This window comes from Macaca fascicularis, chromosome 15, assembly GCF_037993035.2.
Source record: "Macaca fascicularis isolate 582-1 chromosome 15, T2T-MFA8v1.1".
In the NCBI taxonomy this organism is placed as follows: Eukaryota; Metazoa; Chordata; class Mammalia; order Primates; family Cercopithecidae; genus Macaca; species Macaca fascicularis.
The window spans coordinates 102,903,952-102,923,096 of record NC_088389.1 but is presented as its reverse complement, the minus strand read 5'-3'; the positions used below and the strand labels follow the sequence as shown (position 1 = coordinate 102,923,096).

The 19,145-nt window shown below is 40.3% G+C and overlaps 1 protein-coding gene across 2 annotated transcripts in view; it reads right to left on the bottom strand.

Annotated features, from left to right (window-relative positions):
* GDA (guanine deaminase) overlaps window positions 1-19,145 on the bottom strand; it is a 112,020-nt gene that overhangs the window by 23,713 nt on the left and 69,162 nt on the right. For both annotated transcript variants that reach the window (XM_005581927.4, XM_005581925.5), the window contains exons 4-9: window positions 16,215-16,302; window positions 14,238-14,343; window positions 9,093-9,120; window positions 4,957-5,064; window positions 2,788-2,895; window positions 531-628 (exon numbers count right to left, since the gene is read on the bottom strand). In XM_005581927.4, coding sequence (XP_005581984.3) covers window positions 531-628; window positions 2,788-2,895; window positions 4,957-5,064; window positions 9,093-9,120; window positions 14,238-14,343; window positions 16,215-16,302 — 536 coding nt within the window. The remainder of the gene's footprint in view (window positions 1-530; window positions 629-2,787; window positions 2,896-4,956; window positions 5,065-9,092; window positions 9,121-14,237; window positions 14,344-16,214; window positions 16,303-19,145) is intronic.

The following is a 19,145-nucleotide window of genomic DNA, read 5'->3' as shown; positions in this document are numbered from 1 at the left end:
CTTTCAAAAGGTTAAGAACCAGTTAATAAATAACACCTCTGTATTCTGGGGAATTATAATAGGACAAGATCCTCCTGGGCTAGACTGTGTGGGCTGGCATTCCGTCAAGTCCAACAGGGTAACATACATCACAGTGTATTGACTTTGGTATTGCTGCATTTCCTTCTAACACTACAGCACAAACAGTAATGGGAGTGACTACCCTCTTCCTGGATTTCCTGGCTGACATATGGGTTCCCTTCAGTACTTTCACTAGAAATTTTTTATGTTGTATTCCCTATTGTCCTTTTTTTGTACAAACTCAGATTTCAGAAGATGCTGTGCTCTTCACATGTGTCCTCTGAGATAAAAGTCCTCTCACATGTTCTCTTTTACTCCTCAACAGCACAAGTAAATGTCTATCTATCTGGTTCCTGTCAAACACAGAATAGAGGAGAGATCCTGGAGGAATGACAGAGGAAACAAAGGCATTTGGCTGCTAATCTGCAACCCAACCATTCGTAATCTACCAAAAATGATTGTCTACTTACGATAAATTAGAATTGGGACAGTGTGCGATGGACGCTCCTCGTTCATGGAATACATTCAGTTCTTCTGCAGAGAGGTAGCAGCCGTGTGCCATCACTGTCTGGAGAGAAGAGTGCCCTACGTGGAGTTCACCGCTCACAAATGATTAAGTGGGTGCTCACTCACAAGGTATTTGAGAGAGAGACCGAAGCTGTAGCTTGACTGTAGGCATCTTTACAAGAACATTTATGATGATCTATATGTACAAAGTGGCTGGGTACAAATTATACCTCAGAAAAGGCCTGTAAACACATTGTCTTACAAAAATCTCAGCAAATTTGTGGCGTTTACTTAGGTTCTTTTTGTTGATCTATAAAGTAATGAGGGTTTGGTCCAGGTGATCTTTAGCACCGAATATCCATCCAGATGGAAGGAAACGTGATTTTCTCATCTCTACTTTAGAAGACTGTCAAGTTACTTTCTTTTCTAAGTTTCCCTGGTGAGCGACTGGTAGGGTTGTGCTTGCTCCAATTTTAAACTCTTTTAGAACTAAAAGTCCCTTCTCAGTACATGGAAGCCATGAGAGTAATCCTACAAAGCGCTGTTCTTTATTTCTGCCCCTAGCTTCAATATAGGTGCCAGTGACCTTGATATTTTCAACTAAATAAACTTTAACTCACCTGTGTTTATATTTTCATAAAAACTAGGAGGTTTAACATCTTCTAATCACTAATTCAGAAAGTAAAATTGATCCAAGAAAGCAGGCACTGCACACATACGAGACCTCTCTAAATTTTTAACCTTGGTAGTATTTATTTGCAGATTTTCTTAAATAAGACTTTACTCTTTCAAAATTATTTTTCCCCCAGTACAAAACCTGTATCCAACTTGCTTTCTCCTTTGAGAGGCATGGTTCAGTGATTATAGAATTATTATTATTTTTTTGAGACAGAGTCTCGCTCTGTCGCCCAGGCTGGAGTGCAGTGGCGCGATCTCGGCTCACTGCAAGCTCCGCCTCCCGGGTTCATGCTCTTCTCCTGCCTCAGTTTCCCAAGTAGCTGGGACTACACGTACCTGCCACCACACCTGGCTATATTTTTTGTATTTTTAGTAAAGATGGGGTTTCACCACGTTAGCCAGGATGGTCTCAATCTCCTGACTTGTGATCTGCTCACCTTGGCCTCCCAAAGTGCTAGTATTAAAGGTATGAGCCACCACGCCTGGCCCAGTGACTACAGAATTATTATTAAAATATAACTTTCCCAATCTCTGTGCAAATAAAATTAACATGCAAATGGAAGGTTAATTTATTAATCATATGGAAATATATGTAAAGAATGAAAACTATGGTGTAGCTTTTACATGATTTATGCAGAGTATTAACCTTTTAAATCAGTTATAGTCATATCTCCATTCACATAGTCACTAAGAAATTATTTGCTACAGTAAACTCTCCACATGGTTTGTACATTTCATTGAAGGCCAAGGCCAAGTAGTACATTATTGTAATGAGGTCTCTTTACACATATTAATTTTAAGTATAGAAGTAATGCATACTCATTTTTTAAAAGCACTCTCAGAGTATTTAAAAATAAAAAGCAGAAAGTCCTTCTGCTTTGTCCCTCAGGAAGAGTCATTTTTAATAATGTATGTCTTTCAGACAGTTTTTTTTCTAAGTAAGCATGCATCTATACATATGTACATACAGATCAAATAATATTACACAAACATTCTTCCTTATAAGCCTGTATACCTCTTTCTTTGTGAATGCTGGATAAAATCCTACGTATGCTCTGTAATTTAATTCCCCACCGATAACAATTTTTAAACTTTAATATATAATTAGCATCCCTATTCATATTACTTACAGAGTGAATTCTTAGAAATGCATCTGCTGACTCAAAGAAATGCACGTTTACATTCTAATAGATACTGTTAAAATGTCCTTGGACCAAATGACATTCCCATCTTCAATGACGCCTTTAGATTTAACTAACTAAGATGAAACTTCGGGCCCATTTTTAACTACACACACACACACACACACACACACACACACACACACACACACACTCTCTCTGGGCTTTACTCTAGTTTAAGAAATGTATGCATATATACCCCACAGATATATAAACCTTCTGTGTACCCACAAAAATTAAAAATTTAAAACGTTTTTTAAAAGAAACGTATTCGTATCAGAAATCTGAAGACTACTACTGAGATTTTGAAATTTAGATAATGCCCTCCTTTAAACAGATTATGTCATGATATAAAACTTACCTTAGTTGTCAAAAGATTGTTTTTATCATACACATCTGTGTAGTTTTTATAATTGGGGTATAAGTTTTTCACAGCTTCAACTTCATCACGAGTTTCACTTATATGGCTCTACAAGAAAAGAACAATGTTTTCATTTTTCTTCTGTAAAATACCATTAGAAATTACACTTCCTACCTCAAAATGGTGTGAATGGTTTTCTACTTGCATATTTAAGGGACCACATAGAAAGGCAATGAAGATTGCACACGCATTTTATTAGAAACAATTATATACATCACAGACAATATAATGTATATGACAAAGAAACTGAATATCACGAACATGTAGTGTGTGTGTGTGTGTGTGAGTGTGGGTGTGTATGTGTATGTGTAATCTCAAGGCAAATTTTTCCAACAAAGTCTTTCCAAATTCTAACCTACAGCTAGAACAAATATGAAGTCCTCCTTGTAGATAGTCAGGAGCCTAGCAACCTGCCTCTTCTGGAGCTCACCTTCTTTTTGTTTTGTTTTGAGATAGGGTCTGGCTCTGTCACCCAGGCTGGAGTGCAGTGGCACAATCTCCGCTCACTGCAACCTCTGCCTCCCAGGTTCAAGCGAGTCTCCTGTCTTAGCCTCCCAAGTAGCTGGCATTACAGGCATGTGTTACCGCACCCGGCTAATTTTGTATTTTTAGCAGAGATGGGGTTTCACCACGTTGGCCAGCCTGGTCTCAAACTCCTGACCTCAAGTAATCTGCCGACCTCAGCTTCCCAAAGTGCTGGGATTACAGGCATGAGCCATTATGCCTGGCCATGCTGGCCATTTAAGAAAAGAGCTCAGTGTTCATTAAAAAACAGACAGTGGGGTTCACTTATATACGCCCCCACACTGAAAAAGGCCCCTAAGACCCTTCTGTAGGGCACCACAAAACCCAAGAGGGCATAATTAATACGTCCAATAATGGCAATGCCGTTTCTCCCTTTCCACAAGGTAGAACACGGATAACTAAATTTTTAAAAGAAAAAAATAGCATTGTTCTGAAAACAGGTGTTTTACCCAGACAATGAACTCCATCCCTGGCCTTGAGGAAATCCCAGACCACTGATGAAATGCGTGGACAGCAATAGAAGACAGGACAACCTGATGATTTGGGTCATTTGGATAAATGTGAGTAAATGTGCATACATTCACATGCATCTGTCTGGCAAGGATAAACTTGATTTTGTTGTGTGTTCTTCTCATCTTATTTTTCATGTATTTCTAAATGTTCATTGTATTTTATTTTGTCAGCGACAGAAGCATTTTGTTTGCAAAGCAGAAATATCAGATAAGTTTTGAATTTTATCTCCAGGAGAGAAATGTGTGGGACTGAATTAAAAATTCAAATATTATAGGCTGCAAATAATAATAATAATAGGGAAGGTGAGAGCAGTTAATGGTTCCTAAGAAAATAGATTTGGGAAGCAAAAACCAAAGAAACACCAGTCTATAAATGGTAAAGAATGAATGTGTTTTCTCTGCCCTGATCTGACCTTTCTTATAAGACCATCAACTCCTAAGAGGAGAAATTTTAGTACAGGATGTAATTAAGCTTGGATGGGAGAAGGGGAACTCTCAATTTTAACCCAGATATAAGTTTTAAAAAGTGTTTTATTCCTAAATTGCAACAACTTAATGACAAAGTAAGGTACACTTTTTTGTTCTGATTTTAAATTAAGAAACTCAGAACAAAAGGGGTTTTAAATGCTATTTTGTAAGGTGGAAATTAGGTTATTTTTGTTTTTCAAATAATAGCTGGTTTCTCTAAGAATGAAGGTACAGAGCACACTGAGAAAGTATCAAGTAAAAGAGAAGAAATAAATGCATTAAATGTATCTTATGGACAATAGATAACAGTCTGTTATTGATCTTGCCATTACTTATAAAGATTTTCTTGTCTTTAGAAGACTGATCAGAAAACTTTGAGGGTATAAGGAACTTCGGGTTTCTTATCTGCAAAAGCAGAGAATTGGATTAGGTGATATCTACAGAGGTCCTTTCTCTCCTGTTATGCTGTGACTCTAGGAAATCTCAGTTGAAGAATTAGAGATTACTCAGTAAAAGAACTATAGATTATTGGAGATGACAATTTAAGGGTGCTAAGAAATCTTGCAGGTCTGCATAGAGGCATAAAGAGAAGAAGAATACCCACCTGAATGTGCAAATCACGGGTTTTAGCAATGCTGCCGAGTTCACCCATCAAAGTCTCAGAGCAGGAGAGGGAAAAACGTGGTGTCACTATGGGCTTCACTCTAGAATACTGGAGATAATTAAAAACAATTGATACCTCTTCGTTACGCCATATACCAAAATTAACTCAAGATGGATTAAAGACTTAAATGTTAAAATGAAAACTATAAAAACCCTGGAAGGGCCGGGCACGGTGGCTCACACCTGTAATCTCAGCACTTTGAGAGGCGAAGGCAGGCGGATCACCTGAGGTCGGGAGTTCGAGACCAGTCTGACTAACATGGGGAAACCCTGTCTCTACCAAAAAATACAAAATTAGCTGGGCGTGGTGGTGCATGCCTGTAATTCCAGCTACTCAGGAGGCTAAGGCAAGAGAATTGCTTGAACCTGGAAGGCGGAGGTTGTAGTGAGCCGAGATTGCGCCATTGCACTCCAGTCTAGGCAACAAGAGAGAAACTCGGTCTCAAAAAAAAAAAAAAAGAAAAAAAAAGAAGAAAAAGAAAAGCAACCTTGGAAGATAACTTGGCAATACCATTCAGGACATAGGCATGGGAAAATATTTCATGACAAAGATACCAAAAGCAATTGCAAGAAAATCAAAAATTGATAAATGGGATGTAATTAAACTAAAGAGTTTCTGCACAGCAAGTGAAACCGCCAACAGAGTAAACAGACAACCAACAGAATGGGAGAAAGTTTTTGCAAACTATGCATCTGACAAAAGTCTAATTAATATCCATCATCTATAAGGAACTTAGACAAATTTATGAGAAAAAAACAACCCAATTAAAAAGTGGGCAAAGCATATGAACAGACACTTTTCACTGTTTTTCATATGATTGATGCAGCCAACAATCATGTGAAAAAAAAGCTCAACATCACTGATAATTAGAGAAATGCAAATCAAAACTGCAATAAGATACCATCTCATACCAGTCAGAATGGCTATTATTAAAAAGTCAAAAGCCTGTAATCCCAGCACTTTGGGAGGCCGAGACGGGCGGATCACGAGGTCAGGAGTTCGAGACCATCCTGGCTAACACGGTGAAACCCCGTCTCTACTAAAAAATACAAAAACTAGCCAGGCGAGGTGGCGGGCGCCTGTAGTCCTGGCTACTCGGGAGGCTGAGGCAGGAGAATGGCGTAAAAACCCGGGAGGCAGAGCTTGCAGTGAGCTGAGATCCGGCCACTGCACTCTAGCCTGGGCGACACAGCGAGACTCCGTCTCAAAAAAAAAAAAAAAAAGTCAAAAAAATAGCAGATGCTAGTGAGGTTGTGGAGAAAAAGAAATGCTTATAGACTGTTGGTAGGAGTGTAAATTAGTTCAACCATTGTGAAAGACAATGTGGTGATTCCACAAAGACCTAGAGACAGAAATACCATTTGACCCAACAATCTCATTACTGGGTATATACCCAAAGGGAAATAAATCATTCTGTTATAAAGACACATGCACACATATGCTCACTGTAGCACTATTCACAATAGCAAAGGCATGGAATCAACCTAAATGCCCATCAATGATAGACTGGATAAAGAAAATATGGTATATATACACCACGGAATACTATGCAGCCATAAAAAGAGAATGAGATCATGCCCTTTGCAGGGACATGGATGAAGCTGAACGCCATTATTCTTAGCAAACTAATGCAGGAAGGGAAAGTCAAATACTGCATGTTCTCACTTATAAGTGGGAGCTAAATGATGAGAACACATGGACCCATAGAGGGGAACAACAAACAGTGGGGCCTATCGGAGGGTGGAGGATGGAAAGATGGAGAGCATCAGGAAAAATAACTAATGGGTAGTAGGCTTAATACTTGGGTGACGAAATAATCTGCACAACAAATCCCCATGACACACATTTACTTTTGTAAACAAACCTGCACATGTACCTCTGAACTTAAAAGTTTTTTTTTAAAAAAAGGGAACTATGGAGATCATGAATGTGAAGGGTACCCCAAAATGCATATCATACAGCAAGATGATTTTATGTCTTCATTTTTGGGAGCACTCCCTCATTCTAACAGTCGATGGAAGTACTGGGTTTCATGATAACAGCTCAAAGTGGAGAATAAAGGAGGGTATATTCTTCAGCACCCAATTTCAACAAAAGATCCTATCCCAAATGACAGATACTCCTCTGCTGCCACATTAAGGCTCTGATGAAGGCTAGACTGGGTAGTCTTTATGAAGAGAAGTGGAGGCTGAAGTTTTAAAAGAATGCTGGGGAGACTAAAAGTGAAGTGATAGCCAGTTCCCTTTCGGGAATACATCTTGTGCAGGTGTGCTGGTTACAGCCTTCCTGAGAACTATTCAGTTGTTGGACTGGCTCTGGTGCCACCTGAGGCGAGTGGCCAGGCAGGAGAGAAGGACTCATAGAAGGGTGGTGAGGATAAGGATCTACAAAGTTTCATCTAAATCTCTCAAGGTTAGATGGAAAGAAATTTTGAGATTTCTTATGATTTCCAATCAGGCCTCAAAAGATGATCAAGGAAGGGACAGGCTTGCCAATCTAAGAGATTGCTTGATGGAGCCACGTGCAGCCTGTTGGGGTGGAGACAGGAAATAGCATTGTCTCCATAGGCTCACCAACACCAGGGGACCACAATGGGGGGTGCCTGCTGCATGCCTGCAACCCATGTGAGGTGTCACACACATGGGGACCAAGGCAGCCAGTGGCAGGGGCATCAGGACTGGACACTGCCTGTGTTGCAGAGCAGGCCAAGGGCACAAGTGGCCAGAGCCAATGTTGAGGTGGCCACCAAGCAGTCCCCAACTTCCAGGTGCCACCAGTCAGCCCATGCCCATCAAGCCCTCTCCCTGCTTGCCAGATATCAATCCTGTGAAATCAGAAGATCCCAGAGGAGGGTATGGAAAACCACTGAAGAAGGGAAACCTACCCTGAGACGGTAACTCTAACCTGGGTAGTGACTGAGACTGTCCTAATAAAAATTGGATCAACTAAAAGCTTAGTGAACTTAAGATGAAGTTTACCTGCCTGACAAAATTTAGTTTTTCTGTTGCATGTAGGCATGGGGCTTGGGAGCCAAGAAAAGTACACACAATTTTAAGAATAAAGCAAGCTTGATGTTTGCACATATGTGAATGGTATCTAAACACATCCACTAAAATTGTTAATATTTCATGATTTCAAAATTTATTTAAAACAAAACACAGAGAGCCAGGTACATAGCTGCCCCCAAGAAAGCAAAAAATGCCTGACCTCTGTTTCTGTAAGTTTGACTTTTTTTAGATTTCACAAATAAGTGTATCATGCAGTATTGTCTTTCTGTGGCTAGCTTGTTTCACTTATTGTAATGGGCTGTAGGTTCATCCACATTGTCACAAATGGCAGGATTTCCTTCCTGTTTATGGTTGAATAATATTCCATTGTGTTTGTAGATAGACATACACACTGCATTTTCTTTATTTACCTGTCTACGGACACTTAAGTTGTTTCCAGAGCTTGGCTATTCTGAATGATGCTGCAATGAACATAGAGGTACAGACATCTTTTCAAGATGCTTATTTTGCATCTTTTGGATATACACCCAAAAGTGGGAGAGCATGCTGACTTATGTGGGTCAAAAGTGGGATTGGATATACACCCACCACATCTCACAAGAAAATCCCAAAAATGGGATTGGATATACACCCGAAAGTGAGATTGTTGGCTTATGGGGGTCACCGTGTTAGCCAAAGATGATGGTCAAAGGGTAGAAATTTTCAGTTATAGCATGAACAAGTTCTGAGGATCTAGTGTACAGCGTGTGTGGGAATAGATGTGTTAATAAATTTTATTCTAATAATCATTAAACAGTGTATAAATATATCTAAATCATCACATTGTACACCTTGAGTGGATACAATTTTTATTTGTCAATTAAATATTTTAAGATAATTTTTTAAAAACGTCTGACTTCACTGAGCTGACAGTGACAGTCCACAGTGACACATCAGGCTCCAGGTAAATAGTTCTTCATGCATGGGATAAGCCAATCGCACACAGACTAATCACTATCAAGCAACTTTATGAATCCTACAGCTAATGCAAAGGCAAACTAAAAGCGAGCTCTAAACAAAGTTACTCACGTTCTTTTGAAGCATTTCTGACACAAATCTGAAATAAAGCAACAAATGGGTTAGAAAACTTGAGCATTTTCTTTTTTTCTTTTCTTTTTCTTTTTTTTTTTTTTCAGACAGAGTCTGGCTTTGTCACCCAGGCTGGAGTGCAGTGGCGCGATCTTGGCTCACTTCAAGCTCTGCCTCCCAGGTTCACGCCATTCTCCTGCCTCAGCCTCCCGAGTAGCTGGGACTACAGGCGCCCGCTACCATGCCCGGCTAATTTTTTGTATTTTTAGTAGAGATGGGGTTTCACCAGGTTAGCCAGGATGGTCTCGATCTCCTGACCTTGTGATCTGCCTGCCTCGGTCTCCCAAAGTGCTGGAATTACAGGCGTGAGCCACCGCAATCAGCCACTTTCAAATAAACATCTTAAAAAGGTAAAAACATGATTCTTACATATCCTGATTTTCATGCAAACATTTCTAATGCTGCACATGTTCCACCACCACTAATTAAAGATTAACAAGTAGTAATTACTCTGCTTTTTTACTTGCAGCCAGAGATGGAGTGCAAAATCACAGGGAAATGTAATCTTATCATCTAGCATCAGTCGGGCTGTTCTCAAATATTCCCACAGCACTCAAGCTGTTCTATTAGCTCAAGCTCTGTTTGGAGAAATGTTGCAATATATTGTGCTCTATGGATGTTAGAGTCATGAAGTCCTAGGCACCTGGAGGCTTTCAGAAGCCATGAAGCTCTTTACTTCAAATTCTCCTAAAGTGGAAGCTACTTGTTCCCACAATATCACCATTTATTTCCAAGGGCAGCGTTCTCTTGGCGATGAACATTGGAGTAACACAGACGGAATAGTCGAGAGGTGGTCGTGAGGTGTGTGGGGAATGGGATGGTAGTGATCCCACCAGTTTATGCCTGCAGGAATGGTGGCAACTGTAAAGACGTTGAAATGGCTCCTTCTGCCCTGGCTAGGCAGCTGCAGCTTTCTGCCTTCCGGCATTTCTTTGTTTCAGAACAAAATGAGAATTAAGGTTTACTATCCACAAAAATGGATTAATAGATGAGCTGGGCTAGGCCAATGCTAAACGAAGGCGAGTACCTCCTCCTCTCTGTGAGCATATAAGCAGCCCCTCTGCTCCCTTTTCAGAGGACACTTTTAAGAGGAAAGAGGTCTGGGGAATAGAAAGAAGCTGAACTTCTAAAACTTGCATCAGAATACGTTTGGTCTTGGGAAAGATTTATATCTAAAGCATTTTCTTCTGTATCTCTTAGATGTTGAACAGAATAAAATTACATTTTGGCCAGGTGCAGTGGCTCACGCCTGTAACCTCAGCACTTTGGGAGGCTGAGGCAGGCGGCTCACTTGAGGTCAGGAGTTCGAGGCCAGTCTGGCCAATGTAGCAAAACCTCATCTCTACTAAAAACATAAAAATTAGCCAGGCATGGTGGCAGGGGCCTGTAATCCCAGCTGCTAGGGAGGCTGAGGCATGATAATCATTTGAACCTGGGAGGGGAAGGCTGCAGTGAGCAGAGACTGTGCCACTGCACTCCAGCCTGGGCGACAGGAGACTCCATCTCGGAAAAAAAAAAAAAAAAAAAGAATACGATACAATTTCTTGCCAAATCCTTAAGGTACTACAGAAAAGCCATTTTAAAATATAAGAAAAGTATTTATATGGTCAGTAGAATCTCCTGATGTTATATGAAAAAGAACATACTGAAAATTCATAATCTCAAGCCATAGTATGACCAATAACCAAAAGTAATTTAATGAGCAAGCCATATGTACTTAAAAGCAAATCCAATCTACAGGAGAAACCCTGATCTATAATAAAGGGTAGGGAGAGGGTAAATTATTTACTTCATTTTACAAGAGGATTTACCCTGCGACTCCTATAGCAAGTTCCTGGAGGCTTTAAATATAATTTGTTACACAAAAATAATACTGACATGCAAGTTGGACAAACCCATACACTGACCTTGGCAAATGGGAAGAATGCCTCAGTGCATTAATTCATCTTTCAACTTTAATTCGACAGAGTGTGTTAATACATCCTGAGCTTCTCAGGCCTTTTTGGTTTTGGCTTCAATGATGCATGATTAAGGGAGAAAAGTGAGGGGAAGAATACTAGAAGCATCAAGAGAAGCTCTACTGTACCACAGGAGAAAATCACAGAGAGCTGGAGTCTCTGCAGATATGCTCACAGCTATTTATTCTGTACAAAATCTTCTTTTTAAAAAATCTAATCACTTTCTACTCAACTCTTCTCTAAAGTGGATGTGAACTAGAAAACACAAATGTACATGAACACAATCTCACCCACATACTCCTATTTTTAAAAACTATTTCTATTGAAGTATAATTTACATACCATAAAATCCACCTGTTTTAAGTGCACAAACCCATGATGTTTAGTAGATTTATTGGGTTTTACAACCACTATCATAATCAAGTTTTTGAACATTCTCATCACCCCAGTTAGATTCCTTGGGCTCATTTAGTTAATAGTTATTCCTACTTCCAGCCCCAGGCAATCGCTGGTGTTCTGTCTCTATGAATTTGCATTTTCTATATATTTCATACAAATGGAATCATATAGTATGTGGCCTTTTGTGTTTGGTTTCTTTGTCTTAGCAGTGTGTTTTTAAAAATCACCCATGTTGTAGTATGCATCAGTACTTCATTCCTTTTTATGGCTGAATATTACTCCATTGTATACAACATTTTGTTTATCCATTCACCAGTTATAAACATTTTGGTTGTTGGCTGGGTGCTCACGCCTGTAATCCCAGCACTTTGGGAGACTGAGGTGGCAGATCACGAGGTCAGGAGACTGAGACCATCCTGGCTAACGTGGTGAAAGCCCGTTTCTACTAAAAATACAAAAAAATTAGCTGGGCGTGGTGGTGGGCGCCTGTAGTCCCAGCTACTCGGGAGGCTGAGGCAGGAGAATGGCATGAACCCGGGAGGCAGAGCTTGCAGTGAGCCGAGATCGCGCCACTGCACTCCAGCCTGGGCAACAGAGTGAGACTCCGTCTCAAAAAAAAAAAAAAAATTTTGGTTGCTTCCACTATTTGGTGCAAGACTAGTTCCCATATGGCCTTGGTGACCCAGCTTTTCCCCTTTTCTTACTTGTAGTTATCAGAATAACTGTAGAATGTACTGGAAATGCAACCACCCTGAGATATGGAGAAACTGGTCAGAACAGCCTGGGCTCTGTTCCCATTCCTCCTAGAACAGGATGTTTTGCAATGTTTTAGCTCAGTGAGTCCAGTTTCATCTGGGTATAAAACCACAGGTAGAGAGAGCATGCTCCCAGGGTCCCTCAGCTATGATGTGACGTGGGGCATGCACATATGAGACTCCTGAGCAACTTTCCTGAGCCGTGGAGGATCAGTTCACCTAAGCTTCTATTGTCCCTTGCTACCTATCTGTGCATAATAAACTTGTTTCACTTAACTTGTTATATAAGTGTGCTGCCTCACTAGACTCATGCAAGTGGTGTGCAGTATTGGTGAGGTGTTTGGAGTCCTCCCCTGGGACTGACACCTGTATTCAGTGAACCTGCTCCACATTTGTCTTCTATAAATAATGACACTACGAACATTTACCTGCAAGTCTTTATGTGGAAACATGTGTTCATTTCCCTTGCACATCTTTACCTTTTATGATTCTATCTGCATATGGTACCCTATTCTTTGCGGTGGAAATCTTCCCAAAGTAGGCTGTCCACGACCTCTGGGAATCCAGCTCCATGGCCAGCAGCAGCAGAGTGGGCCTTGTTCCCTCCCATGGTTTCTCTGTAGCCTGTGTCACCACAGAACATCCTCAGAGCCTTTATTACCGGTAGGAGAGTGAGGCCTTACTCCCTGTGAGCACAGATGTGGAACCAAAGCAGAAAAAGGAACCACACCTTCCCTCCTGTATGCCTGCACTTCAGCTTGCAGAGATGTTCTTTCAGGTCACCTTTGTGGAGAGGGGATATTCTAGCTCCCTACGTTAGCATATTACGGCCATTCCAGCATACATCCAGAACAACTTTCCTGTTCCCAAGGTAAGATGAAATAGTAGTGAAGGATGCATATACCACCTTGAGAAAACAATACAAGATACCCAATTATGTAACTTTTGGTGGCTTCATAAAAAAAAAAATCTTCTTTGTACCTTTTTGTGCTTCTCTAAGTTCTGTACCACGGAAACATATATTACTTTGGTATCTTTTTAAAAAATCCTTTTGTAGTGAAAGTCTCATTAACCTGTAAATATAACTCATTTTTCCTAACTTCTTGTATAATATTTTATTTCATAAATAATTCTTCACTTCCATCACCATTTTTAAATTAATATATGCTATACCAAGTATTCTTGCATACCCTCTATTTCTCTTTTATTCTCTTTATTTACATTGAATATGGGGTGAGATCTATATCATGATAGAAAGAACTTTGAGCCAGGCGTGGTGGCTCATGCCTGTAATCCCAGCACTTTGGGTGGCTGAGGCAGGTGGATCACCTGAGGTCAGGAGTTCGAGACCAGCCTGGCCAACCTGGTGAAATCCCGTCTCTACTAAAAATACAAAAATTAGTTGGGTGCGATGGTGCACGCCTATAGTCCCAGCTACTCGGGAGGCTAAGGCAGGAGAATCTCTTGAACACAGGAGGTGGAGGTTTCAGTGAGCTGAGATTGCGCCATTGTACTCCAGCCTGGGTGACAGAGTGAGACTCTGTCTCAAAAAAAAAAAAAAAAAAAAAAAAAAAAAACAGAAAAGAAAAAAAGGAACTTTGAATTTAGAGTCATAGGCCCTGGTTTTGAATTCTGGCTCCACTACTTAAAAGCTGTATGACTGTGAGCAAGCCTCTTAGCCTATGTCAGACTCAGTTTTCTTATCATAAAAGACAGATGCTTCATGGAGATTTCTATGAGGATCAAGTGTGGCACTATAAAGGAAAGCTCTTTGTGAATCATTAATGATTATCAAGTGTTTGATCAAATTCACCGTAGACTAGCTGACTCATTGCATTAAACAAAGCATTCTGAGTATGTGCACATCCCAAATGGGTGATAACAGTATCCTGTTTCCTTTTCCCATCTATAACTCCATCAATGCAGCACAAGAACTAACCTGTAAGACAAATCAAGACAAATAGGCTTTTTACCTCTCGGTTTCCTTGATCGATTCCTCAGTGGTCTCCTTGTATTCTGGAAAAGAGTCATTCAAATCCATGCAAACTTTGCCCACAAATGCCCGCTGTCCAAATTTATCTGTAAAGCATACACAAAAAGAATATGAAGGCATGTTTGTTTCTGAAACAGTACTTTTTCTAAGCTTTTAACAATCAGTTTTAAATCAAAATCATTATGGAAAACATGAATGAAAATGTAAAAGATCATCCACCATCACACCACTTAAGAACAATAACCACCACAAACTCCCCACTATATTCAGTAAACAGTAAAAGTTTTTCTATTCATCACTTTAACCCATTACCTCCCCCATCCCCATTCTCAGGCTGTCAGGTGGGGTTTTTTTGTTTGTTTTGTTTGTTTGTTTGTTTGTTTTGTTTTTGAGACGGAGTCTCACTCGCTCTGTCATCAGGCTGGAGTGCAGTGGCGCGATCTCAGCTCATTGCAACCTCCAACTCCCCGGTTCAAGTGATTCTCCTGCCTCAGCCTCCTGAGTAGCTGGGATTACAGGCATGCACCATCACACCCAGCTAATTTTTTTATTTTTAGTAGAGACAGGGTTTCACCATGTTGGCCAGGATGGTTTCTCCCGACCTCATGATCCACCCACCTTGGCCTCCCAAAGTGCTGGGATTACAGTAAGAAAGTTGAGGCTATATGGGACAATGGTAATTGTTTTTACAGTGTCTCCATGTCTGTCATAAAGAGATTTTCAAAAACCTTTCTGCCTGTCTCCTTACCCTGCAATTCATTTTAATAACTGGCCATTAGATTAATCTTCCTTAAAATACCACTTTCATCACATCACTCACGCCTAGACTCAGAACCTGTTTTGGGTCTTTGGTGCGTATTTGAGCTCTTCCACAATCTGAGCCCTCCCATCTGCCTACCTTCTTCTCCCACCGCCCCCAGGCGATGAATCCACTCCTCCCATTAAACTACTGTGGTCCTTGCATCCACTATTGACACTCCTGTTCCCATACCTGTGTCCACGTCATTTCTCCTATCCGGAGTTTGTCCTCTCCTCATGTTGTCTTTACATCAAAGCCCAGTTTAAAGGCCCCTTTCATAAAGTCTTCCTAGGTGTCCTAGTTCTGGGTTTTCTTTGCCTTCTCTGAAAACTGTAGTATCTGTTTTCAGAGTCACCCATTAGGTCTTTTGCATAAGCAAACAGTGGCATCAGTGTATCAGCCAACAGTATTTACTGAGCATCTGCTATGTGCCAGGCACTGTGCCGGTTGCAAGTTTTGGACTCATCAACCTAAATCCAGAATCAGCTCTTCTTACTAGCTGTGCAACCCTGGGCATGTCACTGACCCTCTCTGAGCGTCAGTCTAACCATCTGTAACATGAGGACATCAGTAACCACCTCAGAAGGCTGTTTGCTGCTGAACTAATCCTTACAGAGTGCTTTGCACAATGCTAGACGTCTAGTAACAGAGGTTACTAAGGTTAGTAATCAATGTGTGTAGGTATTCTGTCTGGCTCCTCAAGGGCAGAGACTATTTTTTATCTCGTTGTGTTCCCAGCATCTAGCACAGTGCCCTGACTCTAGTCAACAGCTCTACCAACAGCCACCATGTATCTGCTGATGTAAGAAACTATTACCACAGCTAGAATTAGTCAAGTTTCCCTAAGAAGCCCTAAATTAATACACAAAATTCAGACTCATATATATCATTCCGTAACCAAAAATTGTAAGTAAATAATCAGAGTACTTAGAAAATATAACACATTCTATGATACAGTTTTCTATTTTCTAAGTACTTCAGAAAATTTTCTAAGGGCCACAGTGACACACAGACACTTAATTACTTGCAAAAGAATGTAATGCTCATGTTCTAGCAATTAAAAGGCAGATCTGCCCACAAGGACATATAAGTTGTTTGCCACGATGGTCTGGCTGTCTTTGCTTGATGTGCCCATAAATCGTGCTTTCATTTGCTCACCTGTAATTTCAGCAAGGAGCAGAGATGAGTCAGTGTGAACTGTTCCAAAGTAACAAGCTGTGGTTGTTCCATTCTTTAGTGTTCTCCTCTAAAAATAAATCACAAAAACCATGAATCACGTGTGCTCAGAAAAGTCACATGATACATCCAGAGGAAAACAGAATTTTAGTTTTTAATTTTAAAATGTTTTTATTTAAAGGTATGCCATCTTGATGTCGAGTAGTTAGGTAAATGGCAAAAAGTATTTATATTTCAAAAGTTAGCTGGAAGAGAAGCTGATACTTCTGATATTTTCTGGATTCACACAGTTCTGTGCTTCAGAATTCATTAAAATGTGATACTAATGAATTCCTTCTTTCTTAGGATTGTTTAAGGATATCCAAATTTTATTGCATCTGGGAGTACATAAATAAGATTTTTCTTCTACTACAGAATAAAAATATTCAGCCAGACTTTTAGCTCAACCTGCAAGGTTGATCACATATACCTCCTTTCCTTTGCAAATTACAACTAACATAACAGTAAAGGAGTAAAAACGTTATTTTTTTTTTTTTTTTTTTTTTTTTTTTTTTGAGACAGAGTCTCGCTCTGTCGCCCAGGCTGGAGTGCAGTGGCCGCATCTCAGCTCACTGCAAGCTCCACCTCCCGGGTCTACGCCATTCTCCTGCCTCAGCCTCCCAAGTAGCTGGGACTACAGGCGCCCGCCACCTCACCCGGCTAGTTTTTTGTATTTTTTTAGTAGAGACGGGGTTTCACCATATTAGCCAGGCTGGTCTCGATCTCCTGACCTTGTGATCCACCCGTCTCGGCCTCCCAAAGTGCTGGGATTACAGGCTTGAGCCACCGCGCCCGGCTAAAAACGTTATTAACCCACAAGAAGAACATGAGAGGAGAGGCATGAGCAGAGAAAATATTTCATCATCTTCTCAGAAGACAAAAAACGTGGACAAGAACCTGGAAGCAACTTGGAAAGAAGGAGAGAAGTGTGTGGGTTTTAGCAGGGGATTGGGTGGAAGTTTGTGTGGGTATGATTGAACACTGGCAGGAACCTTGTTGAAATCAGCCAACCACCCTTAACCTCTTCCTTGTAGGAGAGATTTACTCTTTATAGAACCTGGATAGTATTTAGAGGTTACAAGCCCCAAAAGAGAAGGTAAAGCAGAGGTTTAAGTGAAAATCTGGCCAACCTCAAGGGCACTCAGTCATTTTCCTCAGAGTACCACATGTACTACTCCCACAACTCCTGGCAGGGGACTAGAGGATTCTTTTCTAGAGAAAATGAATGACTCTAAAAGAAGGATGTCTTCACAATGACATTTGGGACCCAAATTCACTGCCTTCACTACTCATCCTATAATGAAGTTACCATCAACAAGTGCTACCTCCACCCAGATATTCCAGTCAGCACCTTACAGCATCACAGTATGAATGTATGTCCAGGATTTGATAGGCATTGGAGGGAATCTATTATCAAAAAGATAAGGAGGAGGAGAAAGAATCTGGAAAAAATCTTAAAGGAAACATAATCTATAAGGTCAGAAGAAAACTCAGTTAAAAGAAAACAACTATGACTCACATCCTCAAAGAAATAAAAGACACTATTGCACCCACAAAACAAGAACAGAATGCTATGAAAATCAGAAAGCAGGAGCTCTCCAAAAGTAAAAATATTATAAATGAAATGTGGAAGCCAGTAGGAGGGTTGTAGGATAAATTATAAGAGAATTGCTCAGGAAAAGGAAAAGATGAAAATCAAAGGTGAGAACATAAGAAAATTAGGCTCAATCTAGGCAGTCTGACGTTTAGAATAAGAAATCTAAATTTTTTTTTAATAAATGGAAGGGAAAAAATATGAAAAATACACTCATCTCTAAAATTAAAATCCTCATAGAATTATCAGCACGGGGAATAAAAAGAGAACCCAAAGTAAGGCATATAATTTTGAGATATTAAGTCTGTAAGTATAGAAAAGATGCTAAAAACTCTAGGAAAAAAAGAACTGGTCACAGATCAATGACAGGCCTCACAACGACATTGGATTTCTCACTAACAATGCTGGAAGCAGAACAATGCCTTCATATTCAACTCATATATATCATTCTGTAACCAAAAATCCTAAGTAAATAATCAAAGTACTTAGAAAATAGAACACACTCTATTATATAGTTTTCTATTTTCTAAGTACTTTAGAAAATTTTCTAAGGGCCACAGTGACACACAGACACTTAACTACTTGCAAAAAAACGCAATGCTCATGTTCTAGCAATTCAAAAGGAGGTCTTCCCACAAGTACATATAAGTTGTTTGTCACAATAGGAGTTTTGTTTTTTTTTTTTGTTTTTTTTTTTTTTTTTGAGAAGGAGTCTCACTCTGTCGCCCAGGCTGGAGTGCAGTGGCCGGATCTCGGCTCACTGCAAGCTCCGCTTCCCAGGTTTACACCATTCTCCTGCCTCCGCCTCCCGAGTAGCTGGGACTACAGGCGTCTGCCACCACGCCCGTCTAGTTTTTTGTATTTTTTTAGTAAAGATGGAGTTTCACCGTGTTAGCCAGGATGGTCTCGATCTCCTGACCTCGTGATCCACCCGTCTCGGCCTCCCAAAGTGCTGGGATTACAGGCTTGAGCCACCACGCCCGGCCAGGAGTTATTTTTTAACATACAATTTTATACCCCGGTAAATTATCAATCAAGTGTGAAGGTAGCATAGAAATATGATTAAGTACTGAATGACTTGAAAATGTTGCTCTCCATGAACTCTTTCTTAGGAAGTTTTTAGAAACTGTCTTTTAGTAAAACGCGAAAGTAATCCAAAGAAAAGTAATTCCTGGATCCAGGGAGTGGGCATTAAAGGCAAGAAAGAGGCAAAGAGAATACCAAGATTACAGTAGTGCCAGAGAGAATGCTGGCTAGAAACAAAGGAATGGGAGGAGGTG